Source organism: Hyperolius riggenbachi, chromosome 3 (assembly GCF_040937935.1).
Source record: "Hyperolius riggenbachi isolate aHypRig1 chromosome 3, aHypRig1.pri, whole genome shotgun sequence".
Classification (NCBI taxonomy): Eukaryota; Metazoa; Chordata; class Amphibia; order Anura; family Hyperoliidae; genus Hyperolius; species Hyperolius riggenbachi.
The window spans coordinates 240,255,549-240,273,760 of NC_090648.1; the positions used below are offsets into that span (position 1 = coordinate 240,255,549).

At 42.9% G+C, this 18,212-nt stretch overlaps 1 protein-coding gene across 1 annotated transcript in view; it reads left to right on the top strand.

Annotated features, from left to right (window-relative positions):
- LOC137562283 (collagen alpha-1(VII) chain-like) overlaps nucleotides 1-18,212 on the top strand; it is a 519,927-nt gene that overhangs the window by 470,633 nt on the left and 31,082 nt on the right. Inside the window, exons 93-96 of the mRNA XM_068273618.1 lie at nucleotides 2,687-2,764; nucleotides 3,660-3,713; nucleotides 9,506-9,554; nucleotides 15,735-15,743. Of these exons, the coding sequence (XP_068129719.1) occupies nucleotides 2,687-2,764; nucleotides 3,660-3,713; nucleotides 9,506-9,554; nucleotides 15,735-15,743 (190 nt within the window). The remainder of the gene's footprint in view (nucleotides 1-2,686; nucleotides 2,765-3,659; nucleotides 3,714-9,505; nucleotides 9,555-15,734; nucleotides 15,744-18,212) is intronic.

Genomic DNA, 18,212 nt, shown 5'->3' on the forward strand with positions numbered 1-18,212 from the left:
AGCGGCCTGGTGTTGCGCTGATCCACCTTTTGCGCAATTTTCAATTTTATTTGATTAGCCGCACCCAGGCTATGCATATACATAGGTTAGGATTTAGTTAGTGTTAGGCCCCTCCCATGGAGGATCAACTTCTTCGCAGTGGGAGGGACGAGTACTTAATAGGTTGCATGCAAGCTGTTACAGGAAACTAACATCCTCCTCCAGTGGTAGACAGGTCATGTGTATGCTCGGTGTGTATTATATCCCACAAGTAGGGCTTGCACTCTTTTGCAGGTAGGCACTTGCCTGTTTTTAAGTAGCGCTGTTCATTTCCTTGCTATGTACTAATTTATTTCGTTTTTGGTCAGCTGCTCCCACTTAACAGCCATGCTTTTGGTGTATATGCAGAGCTTCTGTTTGGGTTCAAGGTGCGTTTGTAGTTTCTGGGGGGGCTCAGAGCACCTCTGATTGGAGGCCATTCGGAAGCGGCCTGGTGTTGCGCTGATCCACCTTTTGCGCAATTTTCAATTTTATTTGATTAGCCGCACCCAGGCTATGCATATACATAGGTTAGGATTTAGTTAGTGTTAGGCCCCTCCCATGGAGGATCAACTTCTTCACAGTGGGAGGGACGAGTACTTAATAGGTTGCATGCAAGCTGTTACAGGAAACTAACATCCTCCTCCAGTGGTAGACAGGTCATGTGTATGCTCGGTGTGTATTATATCCCACAAGTGGGGCTTGCACTCTTTTGCAGGTAGGCACTTGCCTGTTTTTAAGTAGCGCTGTTCATTTCCTTGCTATGTACTAATTCATAGTTATAGACGTGTTTGCAGAAGCTGTTGGCATGACTCTTCTGAGATTTTAGGTAATGCCAGAATGTTCAACAGTCATCCTGTTTAACTAGACTCTAGCCTTAAAACTGTAGATTGATCTTAAATATATGAACCTGAAATTGGTCCCTGATTGTCCTCAACCACTTCTTGCAATTTTGTGTATAACTTTATTTCTTACACATCCCATATCTGAATGATGTTATTAATCGTTGATTTGCACATCAGGCTTGGGAGAATTGGACACAGAACAGAATTATCCCCTCAGGCAACCTAGGCAGGTGCTTGGGGCCTAGTGGGTGTCAAGGGACCCACCTGTCACCTTCTTTGACCCCTCACTACTTCAGTTTACCAAAAGGACAACAAGGGTGCCCCAAACCTACTACCTTGCCTAGGGCCCCATTACATTTTAACCTATCTCTGATTGGACATATTGGAGTAAAAGATTGTGGGGGCATTGCTACCAGGGCCGGTTCTAGTAACAATGGGGCCTCCAGGCAAAATAAATCCAGAGGCCCCCTGAAGGACACCTCCAAACCAGAAAGTGGCATGAGGGGCCCCTTGTTGCAGCCAAATTTCCCCCCAGGGCCCCTGAGCTGGCTGCTGCCCGGCAACCACCATCCAACTTAACTGTGTTCCCTGGGGCCCCAGCAGAGTCTTTGGCAGTGCAGCGTCTCACCTCTGTCAGTTCATAACTGCATGCACTTCCCGACTTCGTCCAGGCATAGAGATTCACCGCTTATATTATTAATACTTTTGGATACTTGGGTAAGTATAGCTCGTTTCGTGGGGTTAATTATTAGAGAGGTCCAGGGACTCCATAAAGATGTATTGTGGCAATTCCTGCTTTGCTTTGTTTTTACTAGTCCCTATTTGCATAGTAAGTTAATATACATATTCAGCTTTTTTCATCTTTTACAAGTCTGTTACTTTTTTGCCTGAAAAGAGTTTGTGATGTGCAGACATGGAGCAAGTGTGATATCTTCGAAGGGTGAATACAGCATGTAGCCCTGGCTCATGTACTTTTCAGTAATGCACATTATTGAATCATTTTCACAATATCTCATGACCATACCCAATTCTGGCCACAGCACTGCCTTGTATACTCAATTATGGCCTTGAATTTTTAGAATCCTTGAACTCTTTGGAGACTGCTAAAAGACCAATCTGGGTGGCTACCATGCTGGTATTTTTGATTATTTCCTTCTCCATGATCTTTTTACATTACCAAGTTTCTCAGTCATGCATGAAGCAAGCTTTCAGTCAGTTACCCCAAGATGCTAGGTCTGCATCCTAAGGGCTCTTTCACACTACAGGCAGCAGTTAAAAGGCTAAAACGCTGCGTTTTGGCTGCTGGCATTTTTAAGCCGTTTTTAAGGCATTTAACGCCAATACATTAGTATCAATTGTAATGAGAAACGCCGCGGTCAGCCCTAAAAAAGCTCCTGGGAGCGTTGAAACGCAACGCTCCAAAACGCAGCGTTAGATGTGAAAGGTAAAATGAAAGTCTATGGACTTTCATTTTACCTAGGAAAACGCCAACTTCGACCGTGGCGTTAAAACGCTGAAAAAGCCCTCTGGTGTGAAAGGGCCCTTACTGATTCAGAAGGCAGTAAAGGCAGAGGACAACGACCAAGCAAGAGCCATCTTTAAAAGGAAGTGAACTATGGAATCGTCTATATTCCACTTAATAAAGGATCCCTTTGATACAGTTGGTCAGCTTAAATATATATTGCAATGTGTGCAAATGAAGTATCCATGTTGTCAATATAAACATGGTAATATATAATAAGTATCTTGTGGTAGTAAGATGGTTCATTATAATGTTCCACTTCATTGTTAAGTAAAATACATTCTTGCATTTATGCTGGTAGGGTGAAAGAGGAAAAAGAGGGAAGTCTTTACCTTGCCCTAATGTAGAACATGGTGCACCAGGATCAAAGGGTGAAGTGGTGAGTAAATTTAAAGTTTGCCTTAAGGTACTTACAGCACGATGTACAGTATATATTGAGCAGGTGAATGCTGGATATTATTTTAACACCATGGCCCATATGCAATCAACTTTATCTCCTGAGTTTTCTCTTAGGAGATAATTTTCATCTTCTCTTTAAAATAACTATTCAGGATTTTTCATTTGACAAGGTACCAAGAAGTAGGTGAAAATGTACAATCAAAATCATGTGCCAACTGAAAAAAATTGGTATCCCGCATGAGTTGCTCATAAACTTTTACACGGTTACCGTGGAATCCATCCTCTACTCCTCCCTTTTCATCTGGTACACAGGGTCATCTGCTAGCAATAAGAACAATATCATAGCTAGCGATAAGAACAAACCTCAAAGAGTAATCGGTGCTGTAGAAAAGATAAAATTGTCCCTGCCACCCCTAGACCTCCTTCGCACTGCCAGAATGAGGATGAGTGCCACCAAGATCTCACACGACCCCTCCAACCCAGGAAGCAACTTCTTCAAGCGCCTCCCATCTGGCTGCCATTTCAGAGCCATCCCCTCCAGAACCACTAGGCACAGGAGTACCTTCTTCCCTCAGGCTATAATCCTACTGAACTGATCTCAAGTACCCCATGACAGGTCATGCTAGTCCCTGGTGAGTATTATTATTTCTGAGAGCCCCACTCTGAACTTCCTCACTGTGTGGAATTGGTCCCACACCTTAGCCATTGTAGTTCATGAAAATATCATCTAGGAGAAACCCCAGGAGAAAAAGTGAATTGCATTCAGGCCTATGTATGTTTTATACTAGTGTTATAAAGGGTGAATTATTATCCCCACACCTTTGAGAAATGTATAAGTACTCTTTATCCTGTTTATTCATTGATTACATTTACAGGGACAAGATGGGCCAGAGGGTCTAAAAGGTGAAAAGGGAGATCCTGGACTTTCTGTAAGTACACAGATTACATAGTTTTGCGTTATTGCACTATTTCTTTTCTCTTAAAGATAAGCTCTGTGGAGACATAATATCAGATTTAAAAAGTGGGTACAAGCAACACCAAAGTACTTCTACAGCTGTTCCATTTCTATGTTCTCAATCTTTCTCAAATGGATAATAAACTTTTATGAAAGACATGGTATTGTGAATGATGCCACCATTTTATTACGGTACCCTAACTGCAGAGGATGGGGTCATCTTTATTGCTTGTTTTATACCTCTACAGAGCTTGCACTACATGGAGATCCAGGTCAGTAGGCTTTATGCTCAGTGGAGAAAAGGGGCTTCCACTCTGCTTACTTAAACATGCTTACTGAAGTTGGAACTATGCGAGTGCCCACCACAGGCTTGAACTTTCCTCTGTAGAAAAGCTAAGGATTGTGTGACCCAAATTTTAAATAGACTCTTTAGGTAACTGCTAAGGTATCTAAAAATGTACATTGCTTAAACTACAAATGTAATGGTGTGAAACTGGTTAAAAATTCTGTATATGTTATTGGCTTTTTCAATCAACAATCCCACTAGATATGGTGCATAGTAACCTGTTATTGTTGGTGTGGCAAAAAGTCCAGTATTGAATTTGCCACCAAGGATTCCCATTGATCCGTTTATCTTGACCAATAGGAAATGTTAATGATAAATCCTCATATGCTGGGGTTCCTGGTCAGATCATGTTTGCCATCTCACGCTGTCTAAACATTGTAATTTGCAACCCTTTTGGCTTAGTACATAAGCCTCACCATGTTATGAATTATTTTTGCCATAAAATATATTTTTTATATTCTATACACAGGATGAATGGTTTAATATGTCAGTTTCCTAACACAGATTTAGAAATTATCTCAAGTAAGGTATAGAAAATGTAAAGACAAAATTGAGTATTTTGTCACGAAAATACCAAAGGTTGTAGTTTTAGAAAAAAAAAAACATAAGGTTTGGTCACATCTAACATCGAAATAGCTGACAGCAGCGATTTTCGTTTTTTTTTTAGCGTCCCCTCCCGCCGCTTCACTGCATGGTAAAATTTGGTGCAAAGCGTCTTTGTAAGCGCTTTTGCAGAGCAATTCCATTTTTGTACATCCTGACGTCAGTCAGGAAGTGAACTCTTTGACCCGAAAAAAGAATAAATACAATGGGGTTGATTCACAAAAGAGTGCTAACTGATAGCACGGCCGTGCTATGCAGTTAACACGCGAGGTGACGCACGCAAAATCTTACAGGAAGCACTATGAGACTGGGAAAATCACAATGATCGCGCTGTTTCTCATAGAAGCAGCAGATCATTGCGGGGGCTTAGATCAACGAACAGGAATGAATTTTCCCGTTCATTGATCTCCGGGCGAGCGGGTGGCGGTATGCACGAGCAGCGGGAGCGCGCGCACGAGCGGCGGGAGCGTGGACAGCTGCGGTAGCGCGGGAGGTACGGATTTCTCCGTCCCTTGGTTTTATAAGGGTGGAAAAAGGGACGGAAAATTCGTACCGCGGGGGGTAAAGTGGTTAATCTTCACTGTTTTGAAAAGCTGTTCCATTTCAAATGTATAACAACCTTTTTTCAAGAAATTGTATTGTGAATGATGATACCTTTTTATTATGGTACCCTAACCACAGAGGATGGGGTCATATTTATTGCTTGTTTTATGCCTCTATGTAAGATTCTGCAGTAGACAGTGGGATGTGGGGGATGGGTGAAAAAACAAGGGGTGGGGGAGAGTGCACTCAGGTTGTCATTCAATAAAAATGGCCAGCCGGCCGAGGAATATTCTCACCTGGATCTGTGGCTGACTGTCCCCTACGGGGTGGCCAGCAGAAAGGCTTTGTCTCACTTGGACCGGGAACCAGTTCTTGGCAGAAGTCCTCCTCCACAAGGCGTGCAGACGATAACCTCCTTCAGAGCTGTACTCGTGGGTGGGAAGAGTGTGTATGATGGCTGAAGCTGCTGTTGGCTCCACGCCACTCTGCCGAGGAGAGATAATCAGATCACAGGCGGCTGGAGCAGGAGCTGAGATGCTCCTTGGTGGTGTAAGTGTCAGAGGAGTCTCTGCACTAGTCTGTGGGACCTACACAAGCAGGACACAGCCAATGAGAGCAGTTAAGCAATTTGCCAGTGCAAGTATGTGCAAGTAGGAAAAAAAAGGCGGCTGCTGTATGAATCAAAAGTAAAACTTTTATTGTATCTAAGCAACACAGATTGGGTAGATTGGGTAACCCTGTCCAGGACCCAGTCTTTAGTCAACCAAGGAGCAAAAAGCAGCCTGCAAAATCCTGCAGCAGCACCAACACCACTACTTTTGTACAACCAATGACGGCCTCTATTGAGAAGACCTCGTAACACACCTGGTTTGCCAAGATGGTTCAGACCAGGGTCGGACTGGGCCACAGTAGTACAGTTTTTTACCTCGGTGGGCCCTGCCTCCAGGTCTCTGGTGGGCCCCCCTCCTTGTCTGACAGAGCTCCAATTGCTGCCTGCAGCACAAAAATTCTCTTCTCAGTGCTGTAATCACTCATGCTGAGAGCAGTGGAGTAGCTAAGGAACTGTAGGCCTCGATGCAAATTTTACAATGGGGCCCCCCAAGCACTCTATACATAACAATTGATAAGACGCACCAAAACCTACCAATGGCAACTACAGTGTCAGAGGTGCAAGAAGGGGATGGGGAGCAGCTTGTTAATGATTACCACTGTTCAAAGTATCTATAGAAGTGATTATTATGAGCACAGGACCAATAGAGAGGCAATACTGTAGTTGAGGGAGGGCCCTTCGGGGCCCCTTTGGCCCAAGGGCCCCGATGCGGTTGCAACCTCTGCGGTCGCAACCTCTGGAAAGTAGGACATTACTTTATATTGAAGGAGGGTACTCTAAGGCCTGGTGCACACCAAAAACCGCTAGCAGATCCGCAAAATGCTAGCAGATTTTGAAACGCTTTTTCTTCTTTTTCTGTAGCTTTTCAGCTAGCATTTTGCGGTTTTGTGAAGCGTTTTTGGTGTAGTAGATTTCATGTATTGTTACAGTAAAGCTTTTACTGAACAGCTACTGTAACAAAAATGCCTGGCAAACCGCTCTGAAGTGCCGTTTTTCAGAGCGGTTTGCGTTTTTCCTATACTTAACATTGAGGCAGAAACGCATCCGCAATCCAAAATCTGCAGCAGCCCGGGAGTATGCGTTTCTGCAAAATGCCTCCCGCTCTGGTGTGCACCAGCCCATTGAAATACATTACCCTAGCGGATCCGCACCCGCAAGCGGATCGCAAACCGCAGCAGAACCGCTCTGGTGTGCACTAGGCCTATGTAAAGTTTTGCTGGGCAGCAGTGTCTCTGAATTACAATGCTGCTAAGATCATGTACATTTGTCCCTGTTCATAATACATCATGACCACGCCCACCTTCCGGTGCATGGTCACGCCCTTTTTTCATTGCAATCATGGGATGTGTAGGCCCCAGGTTGAAATCTCTTTGGTGGGCCCCCAGTGTCCCAGTCCGACCCTGGTTCAGACCTGTGAGAACAAAAAGAGAAAGAATGGTATTAGTTGTCTTTCTGATATCAAAAATAACAGCAGCCCCTTGAGCAAGCAACATTTACTTGATCTGTTGATCTGGGGCTGGGGTCCGAGATATAAGAAGAATTAATTAAAAGGCATTACTACAATACTTAGCCCATTACAGACCTATGCAAATGCATGGAAATCTGTATATGGCAGTTTTCTAGGCAATAGTAATATGGGTTTTGGACAGCTGTCGTGGCAATGAGGCAGAAAAGGATTAAGATAAACTGGGGTCCTAGGCAAGATAGCAGTTTTTGCCGATCGCTGGTGATCATCTGGCTTTTTTAGTAAGATTTAGTGGGGGATGGCATCCATTAGACCCCTAGACTTCATCCAAGCCCTAGGCAACTGCCTAGGTTTGCCTTGTGGCTGATCTGGCTCTGCTTTGAGGCAGCTAAACCATTCTTTTAAAACTTTCATATTGCTGCTTCTTCATTTTGTTCTATGCCAAAAACTACCTAGCAATCTACATGCATTACCATTTACTTGAGGAAGGGTTGAACAGCGACTTATTAAGCGCATCAGCAGTTTTGAGTTCTGTTATGTCCATAGTTTACTACCCTTAAAATGATCTTTGTGAAAGATAACTTAATGGGCTTTTAAAGACACAATGGGAGGGGGGGGGGGGGGGAGGCCCCCAAATATTTATAAAACTGTGTTAAAAACAGCTAAAATAGAAAAAGGTTGAGGAAACATTCCACAACACAAAATGTGTGGATACAGTATGATATCAAGTGCCTCACATCCAAAAATCAATGAATAACTCTATATGCTGCTTAATAGTAACCATCCGGGTTCATATTGGAACCTAGTATGGAGAACGGACCTGAAACCATATGTATAAAGTGCAATTGGTGCCACTAATAAGTTAGTAAAAAGCCTAAATAAGCACATGCAAAGTGATATAGTAGCATAAGGGGGTGAAAGATGCTCAAAGATACAGATCATAAGTATACATAATAAACTGTGTCTATTAGTGGTTATAACTGGCATATGATGAACAATCAGTAGTGAAAACCAGGTAAAACCAGAAACAATAGTGATCTACATACACCATCCCTGGACAGGGTCCTCTATATTGGATCAGCAGCAGCCAAATGTGTAGGGTGGACAGAGGCACACAAAATGCTCCCTGCATGGCGTGGTCCACGTGCCCACTTCATCAGGAGCAAAGCATTGTGGGTGGGAGCTGTTTAAATATATTTGCGCTGGGTGTCGGGCCAATCAGAGTCAATAGTAGGCATTAGCTTACTGCGGTGGGAGGAGCCGGCGGAGTTCGTGCTCACTAGCCGCATCTTGTAAAGGTCTTATGAGGATGGAGTCCCAGGTATGATGAATCCATGTTATTAAGTACATGATTTGCACATCATGGTGTAATCCTGAAGTGAACCAATTTGGAGTTCTTTGCCAAGAGTGCGACCAGCGTCCAGTGTGTCTGGACACCCGAGTGGAGTCGGGGTCATTGATCTCCACCTGCCTCCAGTGGTTGGTTGCACATCTGCAACCTCCGTTTGTGAATACCACTCTTCATTACAATTTTAACAATCCTTGCCATTACTTATTACACTATTGGGGCCCCTGTTGTCTGAAGGGTATCTCTCTTTTGGTCACCCTATACAACTAGGGTATTTATAGAAGTCAGGAAGACTATGCAATGCCTTCCACTGTCCCACCAGTTCAGCAAGTGTCTAATAGATGCCTGTGTTAATTATTGGCAATCAGAAGCACCTAAGTGGAGAGTTGGGTGCTCGATGTGGACACTAGCTGATAATACATAGGGAACAATGCTTGTAGCTGATCATAGGTGATTGGCTACAACTAGCAGTCATTTGGGTACCAGGGTTAGTGTTACGAATTAAGAGGGGGAGATTAGCTTTAGGCACTAGAAGGGGGGGAGGTGTTAGGCATTAGGTGTGTGTGTGTGTGTGGGGGGGGGGGGGTGCTGGGCACTAGGAGGGGAGGGTTCACATGCTAATTAGTGCCAGGTAATTGCATAGTAAAATATTGCTAATGTAAATTACCAACAGCTCCACTCTGTACCCAACTTGCACTCCCAGTTGCCCACCTCTGCTCACTATAAATAAATACTTTAGCAGAAAATGGTCTTTATTTTATAATGTCCTGACAATACTAAGCATGTTCATTTATCCTAGAAGTAGATATTAGCACTTTTTCTAGCTAATACCTATTTCTCCTGATTTTCAGGATGAAGATGTTAAAGATTTGGTCAGAAAAGAGCTGAGTGACAAGTGTGGTAAGTTGTAGCTTTAAGTTCAATCTCTATGTGTGCTCCATGCAATTCTTTTCCTCTCTGCTATATTGAAGCAATTTCAGTTCCAGCACAAACTATACATTAATGAAACAATAGAGAGTCATTAGGAGGTGCCTAATGGAAGCTGTGATACAAATGAACACTACTGACTTCTGGTCACAAGCTGTATTTCCATAAGATGCAAGTTACTTTTATGCTGTACTCTACACCTTTCTTATACTTAAAGTTCAACTTCAGTGCATTCATGACTGAATGTGAGGGAATATAATGCCTTCATTTATCAAATCTATAGTGTAGAATATTACAAGTATATGCAGAAAGTGAATGGTGTAAAGATATAAAGAAGGTTACATTAGAATTGTCCTTGGTGGACGGAACAGAGATTCGTTGGACAATGATGTAAAGGTGCCCCCCCTTCCTTTTACACACACACACACACACGCACGCACGCACGCACGCACGCACACTCACTCACTCACTCACTCACACGCACACGCACACTCACACTCACAAACACTCTTTGGAGAACATATATAATTGTAAGAAGCAGCATTATAAATACATGCAAGCTTGTATGCAGCAAAGTCCCCAGTGTCGGGCATCAGCAGGGATTGCCTGATGTCGCATACATGTGACTCGCCAGGCTGGGTCACTTGACACTCCAGGAGCCATGCACAGATGCCGGAAATCTGCTAGGAGCTAGAGGAAGGTTAGAAGGTGTGCTGGACACTTGGTGAGTATTTTTTGTCCCTCCCCCCAAAGCATAGTCCTCGGTATCCCCTAAGGCAGACCGGTTAGTTGAGACTTCCCATTGCCCCAGTTCCGGATAACTGGATCTTTGCTGTACTAGTGCATCATAATAAATTAGAATATCATTGAAAAGTGAATTAATTTCAGTAATTTAATTCAGTGAGACTCATATATAACATAGATGCATTACACGCACAGTGACACGGTATATCTAAAATGTTTATTTCTTTTCATTTTGCTGATTATGGCCTACAGGCAGTGAAACACCCAAAATTCAGTATCTCAGAAAATGTGAATGTGGTGAAACAGTTCAAGATTGTAGACTGCAGCTAGAGCTGGTGTTTCAAGAGTTGCAACACACAGACGTGTGGGCCAGTGATGATCTCCGGATCAAATTCAGATGAAATCCGAATGAGTTTCATTCAGATTTCATCCTCCTCATTAGTGCAGCTGAGCAGGTGTGTGCCGGGGGGTGGTGGATTGGCGATAAACAGGTTAAACTTACCCAGTAGCTATAACGTTTGCGGAATCATTTTCGCGGTCAGCGCACAAGATGCGCACTGACACAGCGAAAACCTTCCACAAGCGTATAATTAGGTGTACCCAGGCTAGGTGCAATGCACCAGCAGAGGGCAATTCCCACCAGCAGATGGTGCTGTGGAGTGCAGACGAGCACAGCCTCTGCACGGCCACTAATGCCAGATGGGAATTGTACAGATGTAAGACAGTGCGGGGCTGAACAGCCCTTAAAGAGAAGAGCACAGAGATAGGCTAAATGTGTCTTCCCCAATCTAGTCGCCACCCAGCGACGGTGAACACACATTTGCAGAAACAAAGTATGAACGCGATCACGAGAGAGGCGATCGCCAGAAGTGACACAAGACTGACCAGAACAGAACACAAGAGTAGCAAAGGCACAGCAAACAACAATGAGGAAATAACGAAAATAACAAACGCTAACTAAACACGAACACTGCGCTCATTCGCAACAGCGAACGCGTTTACAGCGCAATCTCCGCACGTTAAGCGCAACAGAGACAAGCACACCTAACTAACCACCGACAGACAAACACGAAATAGAGGACGTGAGCGCTTGCTTAACGGTTACCTCACCGAGCCTACAGCAAGCGTACGTAACATACAAGACAGACAAACGGACGGGAAACAGGATAGGAAAGATCCACTGCTCTTTCCGCCAGAGCGAGTGCGATCCGGGTACAGGAACAAGAAAGCAGATCAGAAGGATCCACAGCCGCTACCACTAGGGGCTAGTGCGATCCAAGCACGACAGACAGATGAGATAGCAGGGAGCAACCGTTGCTCCAGCTATACTCCAAGAACAAAGACCAGAAGGATCCACAGCCGCTACCGCTAGAGGCTAGTGCGATCCAAACACGACAGACAGATGAGGTAGCCGGTAGCAACCGCTTCCCCAAGCTTACACTCCAAGAACAAAGATCAGAAGGATCCACAGCCGCTACCACTAGAGGCTAGTGCGATCCAAACAAGACAGACAGATTAACAGAAGGGGCTACCGGTAGCGACCGCTTCTCTGGTTAGCACCCCAGACAGACAGAACGATTTCCTGACAACCACCGTTGTTGACAGGACAATCACAACAGAGAGGCAATACAGACAAAACAGATAACAATCTAACTGCACTAGGGAAACTGCCTAGTGCAGTCCCAAGAATTACTCTAAGATAACTTTGACAAGAAATAGCATGGCTGACACTCTAGGAGTATTTCAAAAAACCCTGAAGGGATGACCAGCAAAGGACTCTGGGAAACATAGCTCTTTATACTGCCAGCCTACAAAGGAGTTAGCTGGGTGATTTGCATAACCAATGTATGCAAATTCCTCAGCAGCAGAGCAGATCAGAAACTTGCAAAGGAAAGACAGGTCTCTCTTCCAGAGACCTGCAGCCCACAGACTAGAGGAATGGTCAAACAGCTGTCTGCCTGTGCAGCCAGCTGAGCGGATCATTACAGTAGCCTTCTTCTTCAACCTGTCCCACGGCGCGTTTTACGCTACGTTCCAAGCTGCGTCACGTGACTACTACGCTTCCTCCTTCAACCCAGAAGACTGCTGGGTAAGTTTAACCCCCCCCCCCCCCACGCGCACACGCCCGCCCAGCTGCACTAATTCTGAATAAAATTCATTCGGACTTCATCCTGAGCTCATCCCTAGACTGTGGGCTACAACTGTCTCATTCCTTGTGTCAAGCCACTTTTGACCCAGAGACATCATCAGAAGCATCTTACCTGGGCTTAGGAGAAAATGGACTGGATTGCTATTCAGTTCTCTTTTCAGATGAAAGTAAATTTAACATTTCATTTGTAAACCAAGGTCCCAGAGTTTGGAGGAAGAGTGGAAAGGCACAGAATCCAAGTTGCATGGGGTCCAGTGTGAAGTTTCCACAGTCAGTAATGATTTGGGAGCCATGTCATTTGCTGGTGGTGCTCAGCTGTTTTATCAAGTCCAAAGTCTGCAAAGCATTCTACCATTCTACCAGGAAAATATGGAGCTTTATGAAGGTGCTGATTTCATTTTCCAGCAGGACTTGGTACCTGCCCATACTGACAAAAGCACCAGTACCTGGTTTAATGACCAGAGAGAGTATCACTGTGCTTGATTGGTCCACAATCTCACTTGACCTAAATCCCATGAAGACCAATTATGTGCAAATAGTATATGGACATCATTTTTAATATAGAAATGGTTGCTTACTGAAGTGTTTTTTTTACTGGTCCTTTGTAATATTTTAATTTTCTGAGATCCTGAATTTTGGGTTTTCATTGCCTGTAGGCCATAAGTGGTAAAATGTAAATAAATGCTTAAAATATATCACTCTATGGGCTTGATTCACTAAACCGTGATAACTCAAATATCACACCTTATCAAATATATCACACCTCATCAACATGAACACGCCTTATCGGAGTAGCATAGCGAGCGCTACGAACCTGCAGGGGCTCAGGGCAGGATGAGTGCCATTGCCAATTATCAGGCATAAGTTTGTAGCGCTCGCTATGCTACTCTGATAAGGCATATTAACTTTGATAAGGTGGTATATCTTTGATAAGGTGTGATATCTTTGATAAGGTGTGATATTTGAGTTATCATGGTTTAGTGAATCAAGCCCTATGCGTGATGAATCTATATTGTATGTTTCACTTTTTGAATTGCATTACTTAAAGTAACTTTTCAATTATATTCTGATTTATTGAGATGCACAAGTAAATGATGAATATTATGATTACACATTTACAAAAATGATTATGGTTACAAATTTTATAGTGCTAACACTTTTTTCCATAGCACTTCACAGAGAACAAACACCAATCCCACCACGAGCTGTCCCTCAACATGACTAATAGTTGGTGATTCTTGTTACAGAGATCACGGCCATATGACCACAAGCTGAGCTCTCCTGGAATAAGGACCATTAGGCAACCTCATACAATATCTCAATACCTAATAACCCCCTTCCATAGGACCTCATTGGAGAGAGAATTAATGGCATCCTTCTCCCAAATGGCACAGCAGAAAGTAAAGGAGCTCTGCCTTGGTGCAGCTTATTGACTTCAGCAGGAATTTCTGATGCAATACAATGCTACTTTTTGATGTGTACAAAATCATGGAATTCTGCTTTAAATACAAGTCCACCCACCTGTGTTTTACATTGTTAATAATAAAATTGCATCAGGAACTATTCCATTATGAACACAATTGAGCCCTCATCTGATTATTTCAAAAACATACAAATGCCAGGAGAGTAGGCTAGTGAACATCGCTCATTCCCCAGCACAGACAAATCACCTGAGTCCACCTACCTCTTTCCTCTACTGCCGAGAAATTAACTGATTGGGGTCAGCATTGCATCTACAGCTCTGCAGAATGTTGCTTTTCCAATCTGTCTTTTCCCTGCTTGGTTTATAATAAAAGAGAGAGATTTTAAAGGCTCTGATTTCCTGTTCACAATCATGTGCTAAAAAGGGGTTTGTGATTACAGCAAATCTGAGCCTGACAAATTTGCCAGCTTATCGTTTGCTTTTAGAGAGCTCCACAACATTGGTATAACTACTGGGTAAATTCATGGGCAAAGGAGAAAGGAGAACAATTTGTGATTTTTTTTTAAGTGAATAGAATTAAAACTAATTTACATTAAATTAAATTTAATTAACTTCAAGATCGTATGGCAATTTCTGTGCACAACACAAATCTGTTCGCAAATGTTCTGCATTCTCATTACCTTTCCCTGAAACACACAACACACATGGAAAAAAACAGACCTGCCTACTGAATTTTAAATGCAGAACATTTGCAAGTGTAAGTTTGCACAAAATCAGAAATACAATGTATTGCCACTGAGATGCATTACATCTGCTGCAAAAGCATTTTTTTGCAAATAACACACAAATTTAATTTTAATAAGTGTTTAAAAATGTAGACTCCTCGAAAAAATATGACTAAACAGTACAATACAACGAATAATATGCCTATATGTATACAGTTTCTGCCTAGCTAATTACATGATTCAAATTTGTTATTATAAAACAATGAACTAGGCATCTCCATGGATACTTTAGTTACATCTTATTTTCGATATGAATATTTCAAATGTCTACTGAATATTATCTTGAATTTTCACTTCAGCTATGTACAAGGTAATTACAATAAGCCATACATCTACACACTGCTTAGATGTCATCTACCATATTATTTGATTCAGTAATCCTCTCTGTTAACATTGGAGTGTATTTTGCAACCTGTGGTAAAGTTGCTGTGTAGACGGAACGCACAGTCATTTTACCAGTAATTTCGACAGTAAAGCACAATTAGCGTGACCCTCATTACCTAGGTAACGTGTATGTTACCAGGGTACACCATAACGCATGATACCCTGGTAACGTATGCATTACCTAGGTAATGGGGGACAGACTAATTGCGCAATGTGTGCTACACAATGGTAAATAGAATGAATGCAATGTGTGCTATTTACCAATGGTAAATAGAGCAGGAGTAACATACTGTAGAACAGAGTCTTATATTTTTATTTTCAGTTTAAGGACTTCATTTTTAAGTTTGCATTTCAAACCCATTTAACTTGTCAGCACTACAACTTGTTCTGAGGTAGATACAATTGTTTTGGCTTCCATTTACTTTTCAGGAAATTGGCAAATTTGACTTGCTGTTGCACAAGCTCCTTTGCATAGATAACAGCTCTCATTTTTAACCCTTGCTATACTGGAAAACAAAGGGACTTCAGATCATTTCTAGTACTATATGTACCCGTGTTTATCTCATGCCACATGTGACTTCAGACATGCTGTAATCTTAATAGCAAAGTCTGAGAAACCATGCCAGTACTATATTCTTATTTCATCTCTTTTTTTATATTTCTTGCAGCATGCACAGGTGAGTTGAATTTTCGGATGCTGTAGGAAAAACAAACAGGTATTATGAGTATATATTATAGAAGCAAAAATAAAAAATGGTCCCAAATAGATGAGTCAGATAAGGTCAATGGTTTCTTTTTTCCCTCCATACCATGCTGCCCTGTCTCCTTAAAGGACAACTATCAAAGTTAACTAAAATTCTAAATGCCACATATATTTCAAATTATTACTAGCAAATAGCAATACAAGAGATCTTTTTTTTTTAAAGAGAACCCAAGTTGGGATTTAATTATGTTAGTGGGGCAGAGAGGCTGGTTGTGCACACTAACACCAGCCTCCGTTGCCCCATGGTGTGCCTCCAGGACCCCCCTGCACGCTGCTATACCCCCTACGGTGCTAGCGACACACAGCATGTCGCCAGCACAATGTTTACCTATGCCGTGTCTGTTAGCGCCGCTCCCCCGCCTCCTCTGTATCGACGCTACCCGCTCGCGTCCCTTCCCTCCCGCTGATTGGAGGGAAGAGACGCGGGCGGGTAGCGCCGATACAGAGGAGGCGGGAGAGCTGCGCTGACTGACACGGCATAGGTAAACATTGTGCTGGGGACACGCTGTGTGTCGCTAGGACTGCGGAGGGTATAGCAGCGAGCAGGGGGGTTCTGCAGGCACACCATGGGGCAACAGAGGCTGGTGTTAGTGTGCACAACCAGCCTCTGTGCCCCACTAACATAATTAAATCCCACCTCGGGTTCTCTTTAAAGAAAATATGACATTTACAGAGAACAGTTTTCACTGTAGGCATTGCTATGGAGGACTGTGTCCAGCACATCCAGTGTGTGTCCTCTTTAAGGACCAGAGCACTTTTTACAGTTCTTGTCCTGTGATCACTGTGATTGGCCCATTTCATTTTATTGACTCCTACTCAGTGCACAGAACTCAGCTGTCTAATGACATTTGCCGTTGGGGACTAGAGAAGTGCTGCTGAGAAGGTCAAGGTACATAGAATTTGCCCTACCTTAATTTTCATTTATAACAATCCATTACACAATTGCTTTACTCATTCCATTAAAAGCGATGTCATCCCAAAATTGATGTTCCAGTCATTGATTGACAATGGCAGGTTAAAATTATCAGTGGTCTTGTACACCTTTGATGATCTCCAGTGGCAAGATCTCTTTATATGTGTTCAAGCCATTACCCTTGTTGCAGACATAAAGAAGCTTCCCGAATTCTGCTACTCATGGATCCTCTGTTGCTATGAAATCTTTGTACAAATGCTTTAAGGTGGCCACACACCATACAATTTTTTAAATATCTGTTCAATTTAAGAAATGCAATCAATTTTTCTGACTGATTGTAACATTTCAAAAATATGACCAATGTACCACACACCTATGTTCAATTTTTTCCTCAATTATGATAAAAATGATTGGAAACGCAGAGAAAATTGCTAGGGTGTGTATATTAATAAATTAACAATCCAACACACATCATACAATCTTTAGTAGAAATTGAAGAGAAATATCTGGCATTCCGGATCGATTTAAATAGAAAAAAACGGGAAATACGATTGGATTTTTCAGTCGAATGAAAAAAAGCTTTCGATTCTTTCGAGAGATACGATCGTTTTTATCGAATTACTGTAAAATCTGATCATTTTATTGTATCGTGTGTGGCCACCTTTAGACAGAACTAGTCCAGGACAATCATGCAAGGCTACCTCAGTAGACCCCAAGCTCATTTAAAGATCTGAATGATTATAGATAGTGGTATGAGCGCTCCTTAAAAACCTAAATATATGTATGACCTGGTTCACACTAGACTGGCGGATCGCTGCACACAATGGGTAGGTAACACCACCCTATAACAGTCAATAAGAGATTCGTGCAGCACTCACACCACACAGTAAAATACAGTGAAATAGCAGTCCAGTTAGGTCCACTTTCAATGCTCCTTAGCGATCCCAGTCATCAAAGCCCAAATAGATGTAAACAGTGTCACCGGTAGTAGTAGTATAGAATACTCTCACCAACACTAGTGGCTGATAGCATTACACATCAGCAAACTCGCTCAATCAGATAGAGTCACTTCAGCGCTTGAACTTCCCCCTATATGGGACTCAATGACAGGATTGAAAAGTACACAGCGCAATCCAGTTTCAAACAGAGCACTTCTTGCCTCCACCAACTGTACACAGCACCGTGCAAGCCTCTCCAATCAGTGTTAATAAACCAGCATGCAGAATGAAACAGGTACAGGCTCACCAGATAGCGTGGCTGACCCTGTATAGACCAGCTTTCAGCGCTTCACTTAATATACTCTGCTCAGCTTGCATATAGGTGTCTCAGAATCTACCATATATAAAGTCAACAGGACGTCCTCATCGCCGCTTTACACCACATCTCTCCTGCTGTCGTGCCACAGCAGAAGAGACGTGGTGTAAAGCGGCGATGAGGACGTCCTGTTTATTTTATATATGCGCATATGAA